This window comes from Malania oleifera, chromosome 4 (assembly GCF_029873635.1).
Source record: "Malania oleifera isolate guangnan ecotype guangnan chromosome 4, ASM2987363v1, whole genome shotgun sequence".
In the NCBI taxonomy this organism is placed as follows: domain Eukaryota; kingdom Viridiplantae; phylum Streptophyta; class Magnoliopsida; order Santalales; family Ximeniaceae; genus Malania; species Malania oleifera.
This window is the reverse complement of record NC_080420.1, coordinates 98,890,185-98,909,645: the sequence shown is the minus strand read 5'-3', so window position 1 is coordinate 98,909,645 and position 19,461 is coordinate 98,890,185. Positions and strand designations below refer to the sequence as shown.

The following is a 19,461-nucleotide window of genomic DNA, read 5'->3' as shown; positions in this document are numbered from 1 at the left end:
GACAAACCTAGCTTTCTCCAAACTAATTGAATAGCTTATTCCAAACCTTCCATGAAAAATCGCAATGCAAGAAAAGATGAGAAACTGATTCTGAACAATCAAAACAAAGCATGCAAATGTCAGGAGATAAAGCCTTCAAAGGTCTACTCATCCACAACCAACCAATGAAACGCAACTTTATCCAAATCCTACAAGAGAGAGAAAAATGCATAAACAAATAAAGGGCAGATTCCAGAAATATCAAAGCAAAGAACACATGCATCCAAAGATAATGCTTCAGAAGGCCTCTTACTCTGCAACAGATTGTTAGTGTTAACTTGTTAGCTCTGTTAAGAACAGCCAACCAAATAATAGCCTTAACTTTAAAGGGAAATTTGGCCTTCCAAATCATATGAAGAAAGACAAGGACACATTCTCTCGGATCAATAGCTCAAAGAAAGAATTGCAAGAAAATTCTCCTAAAGACTCCACCACCCACTTCCTCTCATCCTCCCTATTGGAAGGGCAGCAAGCCCTCCAATAAACTCAACAAAGACGCAAGCTCCTCCACCTCTCTATTATTTAAAGAACTATGGAAATGAAAATCCCACGAAAAATTCTCCCCATTAGGACAAAAAGGGAAGAAATAGGGACGTTATATAATGAAGAAAGACTATACATACAAAGAAACATGAAAAGAGCCTAATCCTCCGCCCAAGGGTCTTCCTGAAAACAAATACTAATTCCATTGGCTGCCTCTAATTTGGCACTAGGAATAAAATGTGGATAAAGCTGATATATAAATATATATCCAAGGACTCACACAAGAAGATCCAAAACCTACATTAGAATCCCATCCATTTCCTTGCACGCCAAATTTACTTTAGTTACTTTATGGAAAAGTGAGTTCTCTAAATGAAACCTTCATAACCATTTACTTATTAAGCCAATGTTTTTACACACCAATTTCCCTAGACCCAAAACCCCCTTTTCTTAGACCTACACACCACCTCCCAGCTAACCAACTGATCCTCCCCCACCCACCCCCGAACAAAGAAAGTCTCATGATTCTTTCAATAATCCTAGCCACCCAACAGGAATTTTAAAAATAGACAAAAATTAAATAGGAATACTAAAAAGAAAAGACAAAAGAATTGCACGCATGTACTTGTACACACTTCAAGAAAAAGTGTCTCGTCTTGGTACAGGATAGCAGTAAAAGTGCCATATATGAAGGGCAGGAATCACTTCCCCAGGAAAGAACATAATAGAGTAGCATGTGTGTTCCTTGAAACTAATTTTTTATTCTGGTTGCTTGCTTCTCCCTTGCTTTGCACCTTACAAATATTGACTTGATATCAGAACCATGTGCTTGCTGCACGACTAAACTTCTAGAATCCCAAGTACAAGTGCTTCAATGCACCCACATCACTGGCTGAATGAACCATACCTTGAGCTCATAGCCCTTGGTCTTACCAAAACGTTTTGCTTTGAACTCAAATCATATCAAGAGTTTCTCAAACACTACTAACATATTGATATTCTTTTCTTGATAATTTAAAGTATCAAGATTTAAACTTTCAATCATATTGATTGCCAGCCCAATTATGATCTAAAATCCGATATTCTTAAACATTCAAAGATTTACACATAAGCATGCATAAATATTTCTCTAGGTCACAATGTTATTCTAACAAAATTCATAGGAAAAAGAAGAAAAATATTAAATATTATCAACTCAATAGAGTTATTTGTATTTCTCAACAACCAATAGATGCTTCAATCTCAGTTCGAAGGATTAAACACAACCTTGATAGTGACCCCACTAGGAATCTATGCCCGTAGAGGCTCTAGGCATTGCCAACCAAGGTTATGATGATGAGTATACCAAATATATAAAGATCCTAGAACCTTCCATGCTAAAGCACTAGAATCTTCCAAATTCATTAATGATCAAAATTGCAATCAAGACTTTTTTTATAGGTCACCAGTGGAGGGAGATGAGTTCAAACCATGCTCTCCACAATAATTTATCACCCATAGATCTGCAAATAGAGTAGGAGAAATAGTATCTGAGATAAACAAATTCAGTAATTGTACAAAAACTTAAGCAATGTGTTAGGGCTTGACAGTGTGACCATGGTTAAATGGGGAGGAGAGATGTCTTCACTTGCCCTCGCCAGGGATTTTTATACTGGATGTTGAATTACTCAGATGATGGCTTGTGCGGTTGTCTTGTTGATTGAATATAATAACTAGTTCCACATGTCATTGAGTATGATGGTCGCTTGTCTTCATGAATTCATTATTGTTGGAACTGATATTTCATGACTATGAATGGTTTCTGAAAACCTCTCGAGTGTTCATGACAGCCGGATTGAACATGTAGTTATTGGCTGACTTTATCGAGGGATAGCCTCGACAAGTGTCGCGCGGCCCGTTAATTGAGTTTAAATTGGGCGTCCATGACAGTTGGTATCAGAGCACGATGTGCATGAGCCCAGTGTGCGTGAACACTATGAGTTGAAAACTCATGATTTAAAATTTTGTTAAAACGGGACAATGTGCATGAGAGGCAAGGGATGACTCGAGAAAGGCGTACCAATACAGTTTGAGGCCGCCAAAGAGAAAATTGATTCTGAAAACAGACTCGTGGAACTTGAGTAAGTCACTCCATGTATAAGAATGCCTGGTATGGAGTAGTTGAAATCCTTGAGAATAGGTTCACATACATTGACGGCATGATGCCATCTCCCATCACATGAAGGAGAAAGACAAACAAAGCTTGCAGTATTCGAAAAGGAGGATTGAGCAGTCAGAAACTTATCGAGAGCGTGATTCCATACATAATCCCAAGGGGTAGTGCCAATTAAGCTTGAGGCCTCCCTATGGGAAGCAGACCAATAGAGCTTGAGGTTTGCTAGAAAGTATTGAGTTGTCACTTTGAGTAGGCTGAAACACATCGAGGGCATGATTGATACCATCCATCATCCCAAGGGGTAGTGCCAAAAGAGCTTAAGGCCTCCCTACGGGAAGCAAACCAATAGAGCTTGAGGTCTGCTAGAGAATATTGAGTTATTGGAAGCCTTGAGTAGGCTGAATCACATCGCCGGTGCAATGTCATCCATGATCCCAACGGGTAGAGCCAATAGAGCTTGAGGCCTCCCTACAAAACAATAGAGCTTGAGGTCTATCAGAGAATATTGAACTGTCGGAAGCCTTGAATAGGCTGAAAGACATTGAGGTCAAATGAAATTCATAATCCCAAGGGGTTGAGCCAATAGAGCTTGAGGCCTCCCTACAGGAGTGAATTGAGATCATTACTTATGTTGCGCATATAGAGGATGGGAAAAGAATCCATGCCAATTTAATGGGTAAGCGAGCAGAGGACCTCCACTACGACTATAGAGAGATGGTAATGGTTCCCGCCGAGCACCCAGGAAAGTAGGCAAGGTGTCATGCGAAGTGCTAAGGGGGTTGGCCAGGTGAACGTTGCATGCTCTGGTAAGTCAACATGGCAGAGAAAGGATAATGGTTCACACCTAGCACCCAGGAAAGTAGGTAGGGTGTCACACCATGCGCTAAAGGGTTGGCAAAGTGAACGATGCATGCTTTGGCTCGTATGGCAGGGAAAGGATCATAGTTCACGCCAAAGTACTAAGGAAAGCAGGCAGGGTGACACGCCAAAGCACGAAAAGGGTAGGCAAGGTGAACGTTGCACGCTTTGATCAAGTTAATATAGAGACTTGGAAGCCTCTAATGACTTGAACGATGGTATGATACGAGATTCGGTAGATTTCAATACCCGAAAGACAACCAACTGGAATGGATGAGTCGTATGCCTTTTCAGTTCTTTACCTGTCAATTGTCGTAGCTATGTCACATAGTCAATGAGTCGTATCCTTTTTCAGATCCTTAACTATCAGTTGCCACAGTTATCTCACACAATTGATGAGTCATATCCTTTTCAGTCCTTTACCAGCCAATTGTTGTAGTTACTTCGCACAGTGGATGAGTTGTATCCCTTTTCAGTTCTTTACAAGTCAATGATTGTATCTCTCTCATACTGTGGATGAGTCATATAGAGTAGAGACTAAATACATAGAGTATAACCCTATAGACATGTAGTCAATGACGAAGGTCATCCACAACAAAAGTGGGAAGTCTTCTTACAAATACATCGACGAGGTCATCGATAGAGTGGGTGAGGGGAGAATGTTAGGGCTTGACAGTGTGACCTCGGTTAAATGGGGAGTAGAGATGTTTTCACTTCCCCTCGCCAGGGATTTTTATACTGGATGTTGAATTACTCGGATGATGGCTAGTGTGGTTGTCTTGTTGATTGAATATAACAACTAGTTCCACATGTCATTGAGTATGAAGGTCGCTTGTCTTCATGAATTCATTATTGTTGGAACTGATATTGCATGACTATGAATGGCTTCCGAAAACCTCTTGGGTGTTCATGATAGCCAAATTGAACATGTAGTTATTGGTAGACTCTATCAAGGGGCAGCCTCGACGAGTGCCGCGCAGCCCGTTAATTGAGTTTAAATTGGGGGTCCATGACACAATGGTTAACCACAAGCTACTGCGGGAACTAATAAATTAATCACTGCTGACATCCGCCACCACTACTTAATGACGACACCACTGGAATTAAGCTACTAGAAAGGCTCAAATGAAACCTCCAAGAATTATATTCAAAGCATGACCCAAAAGGTCAAATTAAAACCATCCAACCCAAGCTAAATATTTATGAAAATTAAATAACCAGTCTCCTTATCACTAACAAAACTTCAATTAATTCTCCCTTCCTCATTTAAAAAAAAAAAATAGCATCTAAAATAACGAAAAGCATTGATTTTTTAATAATTTAATCTTGGAAGCACAAACCCACTTTGCCAAGTAACCCATGAGCTCCAAAGCCACAATTTTCACGCATGCCCAGTCTTGTCATCGAAAACAATGCTCCCACACAGACGAAACCTATTTAATGCAGTGGCATATACTTGATGTTTCTAAGAGAATCAGAATTTTCAAGCAACCCACCTTAATTTCAGAAAACAGAAATACATACACTACATCAAGAATCTCCATAAGTATTATTCCAAGGGGCAAAATTACTGCAGAATGAAGCTAAAAACATGACCAGAACGAGTGAATCTATCAAATAATGGCTCCAGATACCAACACGTCATCCGCAAAAGACTGGTAAATCAAGGGGAGCTACAGACATGCTGCTCAAACTAATTTTTTTCAAGCTCATCCAAGCCCTAAGGAGCACATAATTATTTCTGAAAGAAAAGAAAACTTTATTTATAAAGGAAAGAATATGCAAGGAGGGCAAGACATCCTTCTTAAAAACACAAAAAACATGGAAGAAAAGAAAACTGAAGAACAAAAAATACAAGAGATCAAGCAAAAACAACCAGAAAATCAGGTTGAAGATCAGATAAATCAAACCACAAAAACATCGAAAGAGAACTCCCACAACCATGCAAAAAATTTGATGCTGTGCCACATTGAGGAGCACATATACCTACATGTTTTCAACTATATTTTTCACAGAAGAAGAAAAAGAAGAGACTTTAAACAATGCAAGGAAGAAAAAAGGCAAACAAATATGAAAAAAAGAAGAAAAAAAAAAACTAGAGGGCACAAAAATTAGCAAAGCAAAGTCTCCGCTTATGTTGCATGTATAAATTTGCACTTTTCTCTACAACAATAATAACAACTAAGCATTAACCATACTATTTGGGCTCGCTACACAGATCATTTTCCCCAAATTTATCAGTAAGTATATTGCTTTTGTTTTTGCTAAAGTATTCACTAATGTTGCATGTACAAATTTTTACTTTTCTCTACACCATAAATAACAACTAAGCATTAACCATACTATTTGGGTTCGCTACATAGATCATTTTCCCCAATTTAATTCACTTCTGTTAAGTCAAAATCCTTTTTTGCTACCCCAACCAAAAGTTGTTCTTTATCTTCCCCTTGTTATGCCAGCACCCTATACCCCAATCAAAAAGCTTCTCTCTCTAACCCCCTTTACTAACTAAAAGGAAAACAAAACTCATGGACCCTAACCAAGGTAGAAAGAGCAAGGTATTTGGCCATTGTAAACAACCAAAACAACATTCAGAGAACAGAAAGAATCAAATCTTTATCAATTAAAACCTTCAGAGAAGAAAAGGAATCACAGAGGTGGAGACATTTGGATGGGATGAAGGGTACTTTATTTTCTCTAGGTGGTCATATCACCCTCATTATAGCTTCTCTTGCTAGTATCCACTTTATTGTTTGTCTATTTTGAGAATTCCTGAATAGGTTGCTAGGAAAATTGAAAAAATTATAAGAGATTTCATTTAGTCAGGGGTACACAAGAATTGAAACATCTACTTGTTTGCAGATATGTTGGAAGGGGTTTCGATCTTTAAGATAGTGAAAACACTGCTGTATTCGACAAATGGCTGTGACGGTTTCGCTAAGAGGAGAACTCACTTTGGCATAAACTCATAAAGTGTAAATTTGGCATGCAGATTAACTGGTGCAACGCAAATTTGGGGACAAGATGTTCTAATGAGAATCCTTGGAGATGAATTACGCAAGAACTATTCTCTCCTTATTCCCTGTACTGAATATGTTGCGGGTGATGGGTCTCAGGTTCAATTTTCGGAAGACACCAGGATGGGTGATTCTAGCTTTTCATCTCTTTTCCTCATATTTAAAGCATCTCCTCAGTTCATAATGTCATTGCATTCTTTCTTATCTCATATGGGTTTAATACTTCATGGGATTTCCATTTTTGTTGGTATCTAAATAATAGGGAGGTGGAAGGAACTCTTTATTTGCTGAGGGTTCTTTGAGGTAAGTCATTTTCCAAACAGAAGGGACAAGGTGGGTCTACTCTAGTAAAAAAATTTTCTGGGGCATTTGACTAGAATTTCTATGTTTTTTCCTCTTCATTGTAGTACTTAGAAAACCAAAGCCCCTCTAAGATTAAGGCTTTTATTGGTTGGTTATTTATAATAGAGCTAACATCAATCTATTGCAGAGTAGGAGGCCTTTGAAGGCAATACCTCTGGATGTATTTATCTTTCCCTCGGAGAATTTGGAAAAGATTGTTTGGTCAATTTGGAGATAAATGGGTTTGCCCCGACATCAGGGTGGATTTGTTGACTATTTCCATCACAGGTTTTCTTTAGGGTGGAGATGGTTTTGTAAAGTTGTGGGATCTTGCAGTTTTGTGAGGAATCTGATTGGAAAGGAATGTGTGAATATTTACAGGGAAGGTCATATGTTCTTCGTCATAGGAATCACCTTGCCCATTTGCAACTGAATGCTTTTAAGACATCAGACAAGAAAGGAAGGTGGTGTCATTTTGATTGTAGGTACTTATTTTTAATTCTCTTCTTCTCATGGGGGGATTTCTTATTTTCTTTTTTGAAAAAAAAAAAATTCTTAGACAAAATCTCTTCTTGTTTATTAGGAAATTTAAATTAAAAAAAAAAAAGTAAAGAATAGACAGACCCTTCTAAAGTTTCTCCTTTGTTCTTCTGAAAGATCTGGCTCTCTTTCATTAGCTATGGCAGCAGCAACAAATGGATCACTGGAATTGCCATCTAAATCCTCAATCTCCTCCACCTGAAAATAGTCAAAATACAAGCAAACACACATTTTTTTAATTTTTTAGAGAAAAGACGCACATTTGTTATAAGCTCATTCGTAGGGGAAAAAAACAAATCTCCACATCTACAATCAACTATGTTGTAAAAAAAGCACGAACAAATAATTCTACAAGTTTCTTGCAAGAAGAACTACCCTAAGCATTCAGCATTTTCATGCAAAAAGGAATATGACACCATAGGAGAAATTGATCCATAGAAAACAGATTATCTCAAACTTAGGAGTAGAGATATACAAAAATTACTGAAATCTGGACAAAAACCATATCATTCACTTTCTGGTTTTGATATTTCTTTTTTTTTTTTTAACACTGCTTGGTTTCGTTTCGGTTTAGTTTCACAAGTTAACGGGATGGAAACCTGAATTATAATTAATTATTTTTATTCAAATTTTTAATAAAATATTATGCTTTTTCTACCAAAAAAATTTTAAAATTACTTGATTATCTATTACTACTAGATATTTTTTTAACATCAATTTTATTCTGTGCAAACAGAAACTCCATGGGCAGCCAACAATCCGAGGCCCAGCATGTATGCACGTTAGATCAGAATGGAGAGAAGCCATTTCATTGAGGACCGACAGCCCCCCAAACTCGAACTCCATCTGCAACTCACTAGACTCTTGGGAAACAAAGAGAATATGTGTACAAACACATCCAACAACAAGAAAATGGAAAAGGAATTAATATAGGAATTCCCTTTATCTACTACTTTGTTTATTTTTTATTTTATTTATAAGTATTAACTATTAAGCAAAGTAAAATAATTTTATTCCCGTGTTGGTTCATGATTAAGTATTACAATTTACAACGAGTGTGCATATTACTGACGAGGAACACATTTTTCACCATGCTACTAATACTTATAAGGCCTCAGTTACCACATTATACAGCTTATTATTGGCTAAGCTCACAAGTTAGAGATAAGCAGACCTGAACTGCTGACATCTGCCAGAAGGTGGCCACCTCTCACTTTCAGGAGATCCTTTCAAAGAACTATGTTATGTTGAAGGTATATCTATATGATCCAACCAACTGCATAAATCCCATGTTTTTTTATTTTTTAAAAATGATATATGAAGAGAGAATATACAGTCAGCAAGACGATACTAAATCCTCAACCAAAAAAAAAATCAAGAAACAAAAAGAAAAAAATTTTAAAAAAAAAACTAACTAAAAACAGAAAATAAAATCAGCCAAGAGATCCCCTCTTTGAGCCCTTCTCATCATAGTTCACTAAGCACTACAAATTAACTAACTCCCTCCAACCCTTCTTCACCTTAGATTTACCACCATCAAGCCTAATTAACTTCATTTCCTCCATGATTGGACAAATTGAGGCCCAAGTTATCCAACAAACTCTGAATTTGAAGGGCCTTCGCAGAAATTTCTTGAGCTGGAGTACGCAGAATTCTATCTTTTTCCCGCTCTTCATTAGGTACATTGCCCTCAAAAATTTTGAGACCATCTAACCCTTCTAGAGGAGGAAGCGGCACATAAGATAAATCCCCAAGACAATCAGAAGAAGAGTCGGAAAAATAACCATGCTCGACCCAAATTTGATCCAAAAGTAAGCCCCTGTCACAATCTCTCTGCAGCCCATCTCTTACTATCCTTGCAGGTACTAGCCCTCTCACCAATTGGCTCCACCACCGTATTTAACCCTCCCTTTTGAATCTCCCTCAAGATTTTTTTTGTTTTTTCAATGGATGAATCTCGAATTTCTTCAATATGTTTCCTCATTTCAAAACCCTTTTGCGCTTCCTTACACGTAAATCCCATGGTAGCAACAGAATCGGTATTTTAACCAATGTGGGACAAGGAATTTCATCCCCCAACCACCCTTTCTCACACTGCTTACTGGTTCCTAGCTATTGTACATATTCATTTGTCCCACATCGACAAGAGAGGGAACTTCATAAAGACACCAGCCCCTCTCCCTCCAACTCAACAATTCCTCATTTCAAAACCCTTTTGCGCTTCCTTACACGTAAATCCCATGGTAGCAACAGAATCGGTACTTTAACAATGTGGGACAAGGAATCTCATCCCCCATCCACCCTTTCTCACACTGCTTACTGGTTCATAGCTATTGTACATACTCCCTTGTCCCACATCGACAAGAGGGGGAACTTCATAAAGACACCAGCCCCTCTCCCTCCAACTCAACAATTGTAACACTGGCTGCTTGGACTAGAGCCTTTTTTGGGCTGAAGTCACCATGGGCTAATCAGCCTCCGTGGCTTAATATTTTATGATGCAAATTTTTCACCTTGGGGCTTGAAAAGTATTCTAAAAATTTTAAGTTATTTAGACCTAAAAACCACTTAACATATGATGCAAATTTTTTCACCTTGGGCCTTGAAAAGTGGTCTAAAATTTCTAAGTATATCGACCTAAGAACCAATCAAGAAGCCAAACTGAATTGGTACCAACCATTAGTTTTAATGATAATTTTCTGTTCTCGGTTTAAGGGAAGTTCATAAATCCTGAGAACCAATCACTTCGGCTCAATTTTTAGCACAGACCAAACCAAATAGAACTGAGTACACCCCTAAAAAAAAGTCCAAAGGAACAAGTTGGGTAACCCTAAGTCCCTCACATCATAATAATCAAGAAAATCATTTTCGAACAGTTCTATGGACTGCATACCTTTCTTTTTCTCAAAAAGCTCTTACCAATATGCCAGCCACACTGCATAACATTCTAAATATGCATTGCATTTTATTTTATCTATAATCAACAACAATTAGAATGCAAGAAATTTTCAGTCTCTCCCCTATCTCTCTCCTAGTCATTACAATGAGGAATGTCATCAAATATCCCTCTTTAAAATTAAAAGCTTTCTAGAAATGGGGATGAGGCAAACTAATCAAAAAGGAGTCTAATCAACTTTATTCCCCTTAAATAGTTAAATAACCATCACTTCCAACACTCAACTTCTTGACAATTCAATCCATTATCTGCACTTATTCATCCAACTCTACGTTTAGATTGTTTAAAGTTTTGAGCCAGCAAATACATATGCGTGCTCCACTTAGTTTTTAGGAACAAAAGGGCATGCATGCATGCACAAATCGCCCAGTTTGAAACATTAGATACTATTTGGAGGAAAAATCTGAAGAAAGAGAGAAAAGTCTTGGCTAGATTAGTTGAGTTCTGATCAAAGCTTTAAATTTTTAATTCAGTTAAAATTTCAAAGTTTAAAAATATGTGAATTTCAATGCCGATTTGGAAAAATGACAGAAATTAACAGTAATGTGTGGAAATTGTTTATGACAACACTTTACAAATTATTAATATACATAATAATGCAAGATTTAGAACTAAACCATTGTAAACAAAATACATTAAAGGCAGGTATGTGGTGTATAAGGTTCAATAACTATAATACAATAACCATATCAAACATATTCAATTACTAAAAAAGGGAAAAAAAAATAAGGCAGCCCGGTGCACAAAGCTCCCGTGTAAGCAAGGTCTGCCGAAGGGGCTTATTAACTATTCAAGAGTTTCATAGCAATTTGGGTATAAGCTCACTCATAAATAAGTATGCTCAGAAGTTGTCTTAGGGTTAAGGGAGCAAAAATTTTGGATCGATTGTGTAGATTTTCACCTAACTCCTTTGTCCCTATCTGACTATCTTTCCCTATTTCATTCTCCCCCTTCCCACCTTTTACCCCTACCCAAAGACCATCTTAATTTATTGGTCAACAGGACCAAAGTTATTACCTCATTGACCCCAGGAAATTTGAGCCCCAACTCAGCAGCCTGCTGTGGAGTACTGGCTAAGTAAACAGATGCCCAGTGCTTGCTGCCAAATGAAGTGTCATTCTCAGATAAACCATCAGAAAAAACTTTGTTGAAAGAGCACCAATCCACCTCTGAAATTTCTCTCCCAGTATCACTGCTGTCTGCAGAAGGAAGTTTTTTTGCCAGAAATCCACTAGCACCCTCCTCCAACAGCTTACCATGTCGTCTGCTCCCACAATGTAGATCAAAGATCAATAAATTTTAATAATTACAGAATTCTGGACACTAAAAATGCACAAGCATACCTTCTAACAGGCCTGTGGGTTTGGAGATACTTTTCAGCATCTGCAATCGATTCAGTAATATCACTGGTCACTTTAGATCCCACCCACTGTGTCCGTTTCTTCCAAGCTTCGGTGCAGCAACCATTAGGCACTTGACTTTCAATCAACTTATACAAGCTTGGCAGTTCAATACCAGCACCATCAAGTTGTTCCTGCACTCAGAAACAACATAAATAAAAACCAGCAGAAATAAAATATAACTAACAATGAAAATTATAAACAAAAACCACAAGCATATTGCTTTTAACTCATACATTAAACAATCAGATAGACAATAAACCTATAATCACAATGATGGTTTCCTCACAGATAACATCATAATGCACAAAATGTAATTTCCATCACATGTCAAGGTAATAATCTGTTTTGTCGCCAAGCACAGTCCAAACTACTAGGCAGTGCCAAGGATAAGCATGTACCTTCACAAAATTACAGGACCCATCAAAAAGACAACTAAAATAAAAGTTTGAGCTATTATCCCTATTTAAAATTTACAATGTTCATAAGCTACTCAAGGACCCACGCAGAGTTTCTGGACGAAAAAAGAAAAAAAAAAAAACCATTATTAAGAGGAGAAAGAAGATACAAGAAGGATAAGAAATCACTCAAAAATACAAGGAGAGCAGAAAAAGAAAGGATAACAAAAATGAACAAGAAACACAAAGCAAAATAAAGCTAACAAAGACAGTCAATGTTCCTAAATATCCAGAAAAACAGGTGCTGCCAGAGCAAACAAACAACACCAACCAACACCCCCCCCCCCCCCCCCCACAAAAACCCCAACCCCAAAAATGAAGCAAAAAAAAGGCAATCTGACAGCAAAAACAGCACACCACCATAATGCCCCCACATCCTTCTGCCTCCCAAACCATCTGAAGGCCGTCATCAGAAAATCCTAAAAAGAACTATGGCATACCCAACTCAAAAATATACCAAAACAATTGTTCTATAAAATCCAAAACACAGAATGATGAAGATAGACATGAGCATGTGTCTTACCACGTGTTAACCCATCTCACACACAACATCAGATACTGGTAGGGACACCTACTCTGCAACAGATTTTGCATCAACTCCTTTGTTTTTGGATAGAAAAAGATTTGTTTTTTTTTATAGAAAAAGAAAACTTTATTTTTAGACAAAAAATTATACAAGGATTAGAAATCCTCTTAAAAAATGCAAAACATAAAACACATGAAACAAAAAAGAACAAAAACAAATACAAAGAATCAAGCTAACACTGCCAACCAATCATCTTGTAGGGAGGAGAAACCAGAACGCTCAAAACATCAGGAAGAGAAGCCAAAGTGAGGCAAAATTTTAATCTTGTCCTACATGAAAATAATGTAACACACATAAAATGATAATGGAAAATGCAAGCATTTCACTCAAGCCAAATTACCCATAAGATAACAAGCACTGAACAATTTTCCTCCCAAAACCTCACAAAGTTATTAACAAAAAAACCACCAAAGATTCATACCCTAGTCACCCTGACAAAGAGCTTAAGAAAAACTCTTAAGCAACAAAACACGAAGAAACACATGAACCATTCACTACTATAGTAGCAAATTACACAAACATCAGGAGACAAAGCCTTGTGAGGTCTTCTAATCTGCAACAGATTTCTGGTTTTAACTATATTACGAATAAGAACCCAGACAACTGCTTTAACACCTTAATGGGAAACTTAGCTTTCTGTAAAATCTGTAAGAACAAAGGAATTTGAGGCATAAAACCATGCTGAAAAAAAAAAGATGTACAAGAGAACACACTAAAAGAAGCATCAAAAATCCAAATCTTACTATCCCCTCCATAGGAATGCTGAAAAGAATCCAATAAGCAGGAAGCACAAAGAGCTCCTCAGCCTCCCTCCCAGAAAAGCACACAAGAGCCATTCCCGATTTCCCACTTTGTATTTTAATATGCAAAAAGAATATGGGACAAAATCTGCAAGATGAATTTACATGAACTTGCATTCCACAAACTTTAATGAGAAACTCTATTTCCAATATTAGCATCTCATCCTTTCCCATTTCCCATGCAAAACTAAATTTACTCTTAATAGCAACTATCCCGCACTTGAGCAAATTAAGAATACATAAGAGAAATCATATTTCACACGGAAAAGACCGTATCATCAAAAAATTTCAAATGTGTAACAATCATGCATCTTCACCAGAAAAGTCCCTGAATTACACCCCTTTCGACCACCCTATTGACCATCCTACTCAAAAAATTAGTAACAAGACCAAAGAGAAAGGAGATATAATAAATCACTTTGCTCACCCCTACAGAAGCCAAAAGAAAAGTTCTAGGTCCAATATCTTTTTTAAAAAAAAAATGATGCTCAACAAAGACAACCCCCTATGCTACCTTTGCACCTCAACCTAAAACAATTCCGATCTAAAACCCTATCAGGGAAAAGCCAGTTCACAACATCATAAGTCTTCTCAAAGTCTAACTTAAACACAAGATCTTTCTTCTTACTCCTAACATCTTCAAAAGCCTCACTTGCTAAAAGAATAGCATCCAATTTTTTTCTCACCCCTATAAACATGGACTGCGAACTAACAATAGTTTCTTCTAAAACTTCCCTTAATTTATTAGAAACAATCTTATAAATACTCATAAAAATCATTAATGGTGTGGTTCCTTTTGGGAACTGAAGTGATGAGAGTGGAATTCATGTTTGTAGGAATCATGGAATTACCATGAAATTCCAAAAAAACTCTCAACAAGTCAGATTAGGCCACAGGAGAACACTATCAAAAAATAATAACTATAATAATAATAATAGTAAAGCCGTTAAGTCTTGGAGCTTTCTCCCTATCCATAGTCCTAGTTCTCCTCAGAAGGCCTTTCTAACAAATCCCTACTTCCCCAAAAAAAAGGCACCCATCCAGCCCCCCGATCATCAGCCCACAACTAAATGATTAAAAACATCTTAATACAGCATCCTAAAAAAAGAACCACTGATTTTATCCTCAGCAACACCCAGGTCTGTAGCAACTGAATCTCCACATGTTTCAAACTCTACAATTTTCTTCTGCCTACCTTATTGACACAATAAAAAAAAAATGTTGACTTACATTACTCCGTCTTAACCCACTTAATCCTAACCTCCCCATCTTAACCCACTTAAGCCTAACCTTCTACCCTCAACAAAAATTCTCCGTCAATGACCTCTAATTCGTTCTCAAGGCACCCCCAGCCCGACCCAAAAATAAAATCCAAGACAGGACCCTAATTCTCCAAATTATCAATATCCTCAATCACTATCAAAATAGAGGCCTTCCTCACATGAACATCCCCCTCCTAGTTCCAAATCAACCAACTTGTAAGATTTGCAACTTCTTCACAAAGCTAAAGCCCTCTCATCCACGCGTACCTATCCTCAATAAAAAGAAAGAAGAGATGGATGAGTAAGACAAAAATTCTCCAAAACTAATAGTAATAGGACTAGGACCCCCCTCACTTTCAAAGATTCCAGAATGAGAACAAAGTGGACACAAACTAACCTAACAAGAATCTCCTCAAATACATTTCAAGACTAATGGAAGTAGTATCCCACCTCACTTTTGAAGATTCTAGAATGAAAACAAAGAGGTCATAGACACCTAACAAGAATCTCCTAGATATATTCGGATGGCTTCCTTCCCACTCACAAGAACACAAAAAACCATCTCATCAATTCACTGCAAAACCATTCCCCCAACAGATCAAGTGAACATAGCATTGTGTAATGGAAAAAACCCTCAATCCATATCCTGTAGTACAAGAAATCAAAAGATTGCATGCTAGAATTAACCTAAAAGCCTCCTTAATTTACAATAATTGAATCGTGTAAAAATCACCTCTTAGGACCCAATTAGGAAGAGAAAAAATTGTAAATAAAAGACTTTTCATCTCAAAATAAATATCAAATCCCATGCCTAGATCATAGACTAACAAAACCCACACCACTAACCCTTCCAAGGTGTTCTAGTAATGTGGGATTCTTGTTTTATTTCTAAAGTGGATAATTTGGGCAAGTTTGTTCACTTTTATGCTTCAGTTGAAGTTAAAGGGAGGGATCAATGGTGGGTCTACTCCATGTACAGTCCATATAGACCAACCCTTGGGAGTTCTATTTGGGATGAGCTTTATTATGTCTATCATTTTTGTTCCTCCAGGTGGATAGTGGGTGGAGACTTTAACAAGCTGAGGTTTTTAAGGGAGAAGAAAAGAAAAGGGGGGAGGGAGGGAGCAAAGTTTTAGTATGCAACATTTTGACCTATTAATTAGGGAGTGTGGTCTAAGAGATCTCCCTTTGAGGATTGCTACATTTACTTCGTCTATGCATATGTGTCTGGGTATGGGGAGGGCTGGTGACTAGTAGACTTGATAGATTCTAGTTATGTTCTGAGTGGGAAGACAAATTTTCTCTAACCTCTCCCAAACTGTTCTCCCGAGACCTACTTATGATCATTTTCCTATTATGTTGGAATGAAGTAGGGTTTCTTGAGGTCCTACTCCTTTTAGGTTTGAGATATGTGGCCGGATCATGCTTCTTTTAAGACACTAGTGAGGATTTCTTGGGAAAAGGACTTGAAGAGGGGTTAGGCAGGTTTTAGGTTTATGAGGAAGTCGAAACATCTCAAGGAGAAATTGAAAATTTGAAAACAAGGAGGTGTTTAGGAATGTTAGAATTAGAAAATCACGCATCTCAGTGAGTTGGATTCTTTGGATAGAAAGAAGGGGAGATTAATCTCTCAAAGAGTGAGGAGGCAAAAAGGATTTCTGATGAATGAATTGGAAAAGTGATCTTTAAGGAAATAAGGAGTTAGAGGCAAAAGACTAAATTTAAATGGGCCAAAGAAGGTGACAGCAATAATGGTTTCTTCCGTAGGTTAGCTAATGGGAAGATGAGAAAGGGGGGATGAGAGTTATCAATTAGTCAGATTGCCTCTAACATCACTAATTTCTTTGATAATATATATTATGTGGAAGATGTTTGTAGACTGATGGTTGAGGGGTTAGAGTGGAGTCCCGTCTCTAGAGATCAGACGCAATGGTTTGAGAGACCCTTTGATGAGGAGGTCAGGGGTGTAGTTATTTTTTATGGAGAGGGATAAAGCTTCGGGTTTGGATTGTTTTAATTTTAAATTTTTTCAAGAATGTTGAGACGTTATTAAGGATGACTTGCATAGAGTATTTTCTGAATTTTATGGAAATGGTATTTTGAGCAAGAGCATCAATTCTACTTTTACTAATTTAGTACCTAAGTAATCTAAATGCATTAAGGTAGAGGACTTCAGACCTACTAGTCTAGTCTCTAGTGTTTATAAGATTATTACTAAAATTCCATCTGATAGGATGAGTGTAGTGCTTGATAAGACTACATCTACTGCTCAAAGAGCGTTTGTCGAGGGTACACAAATAGCGGATGCTATTTTGGTGGCTAATGAGGTGGTGGAAGATATTCATAGGAGAAAGAAGGTGAGGTTCATCTAAAAATAGGATTTTGAGAAAGCCCATGACAGAGTTAATTGAAGTTTCTTTGTTAATATCTTTGCAGAAAGGGTTTAAGTGAGCATTGGCACGGGTGGTTAAGGGGTTGTTTGTCTAATGTGTGGTTCTTTGTAGTTGCGAACAGGGAACCAATGTCTTCATTTATAGCTCAGAGAAGTATTAGACAAGGTGATCCTCTTTCCCCCTTTTTGTTTGTCTTAGTAGTTAATGTTTTGAGCAAGATGGTGGATACGAGGGATTGGTGAAAAGGGACTGACAGTGGAAAGAGAGGGAGTGGTGGTTTCCCATCTTCAATTTTCAGTTGACACCATCATCTTTCTAGATGATTAATGCCCTTCATTCAGAAGTAATTTGGCTATACTCCAAGTTTTCGAGGAGTAGGAGCTAAAAAATAACTAGGGGAAAAGTGGTTTAGCAACTATAAATGTGCATGTTGAATGAGCTAGTGAGCGCTCTTCTCATGTGGGTGTTGTCTATTGGATTGACCTTTGACTTATTTAGGGGTCCATTGAGTGGGCAATCCCAAATCTGTTCAGTTTAGAAATTCAACAGCAGAAAGGGCAGCCAAGCAGCTAGATGGCTGGAAAGAGGCTCTTTTTTCCCTTGGGAATAGAATCAATCTTAATCAGGTTTGTTTGCCTAGTATCCCATTTTATTATTTGTCTATTTTTAAGATTCTAATGGGGATTGCCAATAAGATTCAGAAAATTATGAGACTTCTTGTGGGTTGGAGTTGGGGATCATAGGGATTATTTACCCCCCGTTTCCTAATTTGTCTATTTTTAAGATTCTAATGGGGATTGCTAATAAGATTCAGAAAATTATGAGAGACTTCTTGTGGGTTGGAGTCGGGGATCATAGGGATCATTTACCCCCCCCCCTGGGTTTCGTATGCAGAATCAGCGCTGGAATAGAATTATATTCGTGCAATTTGTTTGCAGAATCAAGGACAAAATTGATTTCTGCAAACAGCAAAATCCTGATTCTAGTCCAGAGGGTTGGAATCAATCTTGATTCCATGGAATCAAACTCATTTTATAATTAAAAATATTATAGAAGCAACAACAAATAGTAATAATACCAATTATTATTACTATTATAACAAAAATAATCAACTAATAACAATAGCATTAACAATAATATTTATTATTATAAAAATAATAATTACTAATTACTATTACTATTATAATGAAAATAATAAGTAATATTGATTGCAATAACAATAACAACAAGAAGAATAATAACTAAAAAAAGAAATAATTATAATTTTAAGGATAATAATTATTATAAAAATAATAACAACAAAACATAATAATTACATTATTAATAATAAGTATTATAAAAATAATAATCAAACAAAAACAACAAATAATAATAATCATTATTATTATCGTTAATGGTTATTTAGCCATTTAGCATTATTATTAATTGCTAGAGTTTGGTTTGTAATAAGTGTAAGTTAGTAAATTCCAATTGTACTTGACATATGTTATAAATAGAGGGAGAGACGTACAATTGAGTTTAGGCCTTCCATTTTACCCAATTATTCAACATGGTATCAGAGGATGATTATGAAACCTAAACCCTAAGTGTTACCACCACCATCAAACCAAAGCCTAAAACCAAAAATCCGCGGCATGTCTATCATCATAGAAGATTTTTCAGCAATACTATAACCCTAGAAAACAGCCAGCAGCAGCAGAAAGTCAGACCAGGAGCTGGAATTTTCTAGGCAACACTGCCAGCTCGAGAACATCAAATCCACCATAGATTTGTCAAAACCAACACCATAGTCACCCACAGACACTGCTGAGCTGCCCCCTACTGAACTCCCATCTACAGGCAGTGTCTCACACGCTCTCACGCGCCGGACAAAGGCTGCCAGGGCCGACTCTACACACCAGCCCGTGAAGCCACTTTCAGGCATGGTTTTGACCTGAAATGATCCAGCAGTGATCCAACCTCTCTATTGACATGTTTTTGGAGTTTTCCGTGATGCTTTTTGCCCAAAGATCTCACCTTTTCAATTGCTCAAGTGCGGCACCCAAGGAATGGTTGTTTGATGCTCCATGAAGCAGTTTATCAATGGTCATTGAGTTTATTGAGTCTGAAACAGTGGGATTTGCTGTGCTTTTTTTTTTTAATTCATGATCTAATTCCTTCCATATATCAAAA

General features: G+C 37.2%; 1 protein-coding gene across 5 annotated transcripts in view; it reads right to left on the bottom strand.

Annotated features, from left to right (window-relative positions):
- Nucleotides 1-19,461, bottom strand: part of LOC131153535 (protein CHROMATIN REMODELING 20) — a 119,580-nt gene that overhangs the window by 79,526 nt on the left and 20,593 nt on the right. For 4 of the 5 annotated variants that reach the window (XM_058105887.1, XM_058105890.1, XM_058105888.1 and 1 more), the window contains exons 6-8: nucleotides 11,734-11,924; nucleotides 11,408-11,654; nucleotides 7,519-7,632 (exon numbers count right to left, since the gene is read on the bottom strand). In XM_058105887.1, coding sequence (XP_057961870.1) covers nucleotides 7,519-7,632; nucleotides 11,408-11,654; nucleotides 11,734-11,924 — 552 coding nt within the window. Of the gene's footprint in view, nucleotides 1-7,518; nucleotides 7,633-11,407; nucleotides 11,655-11,733; nucleotides 11,925-19,461 lie in introns of those variants that run through there. The other variant, XM_058105891.1, reaches the window with a different exon arrangement.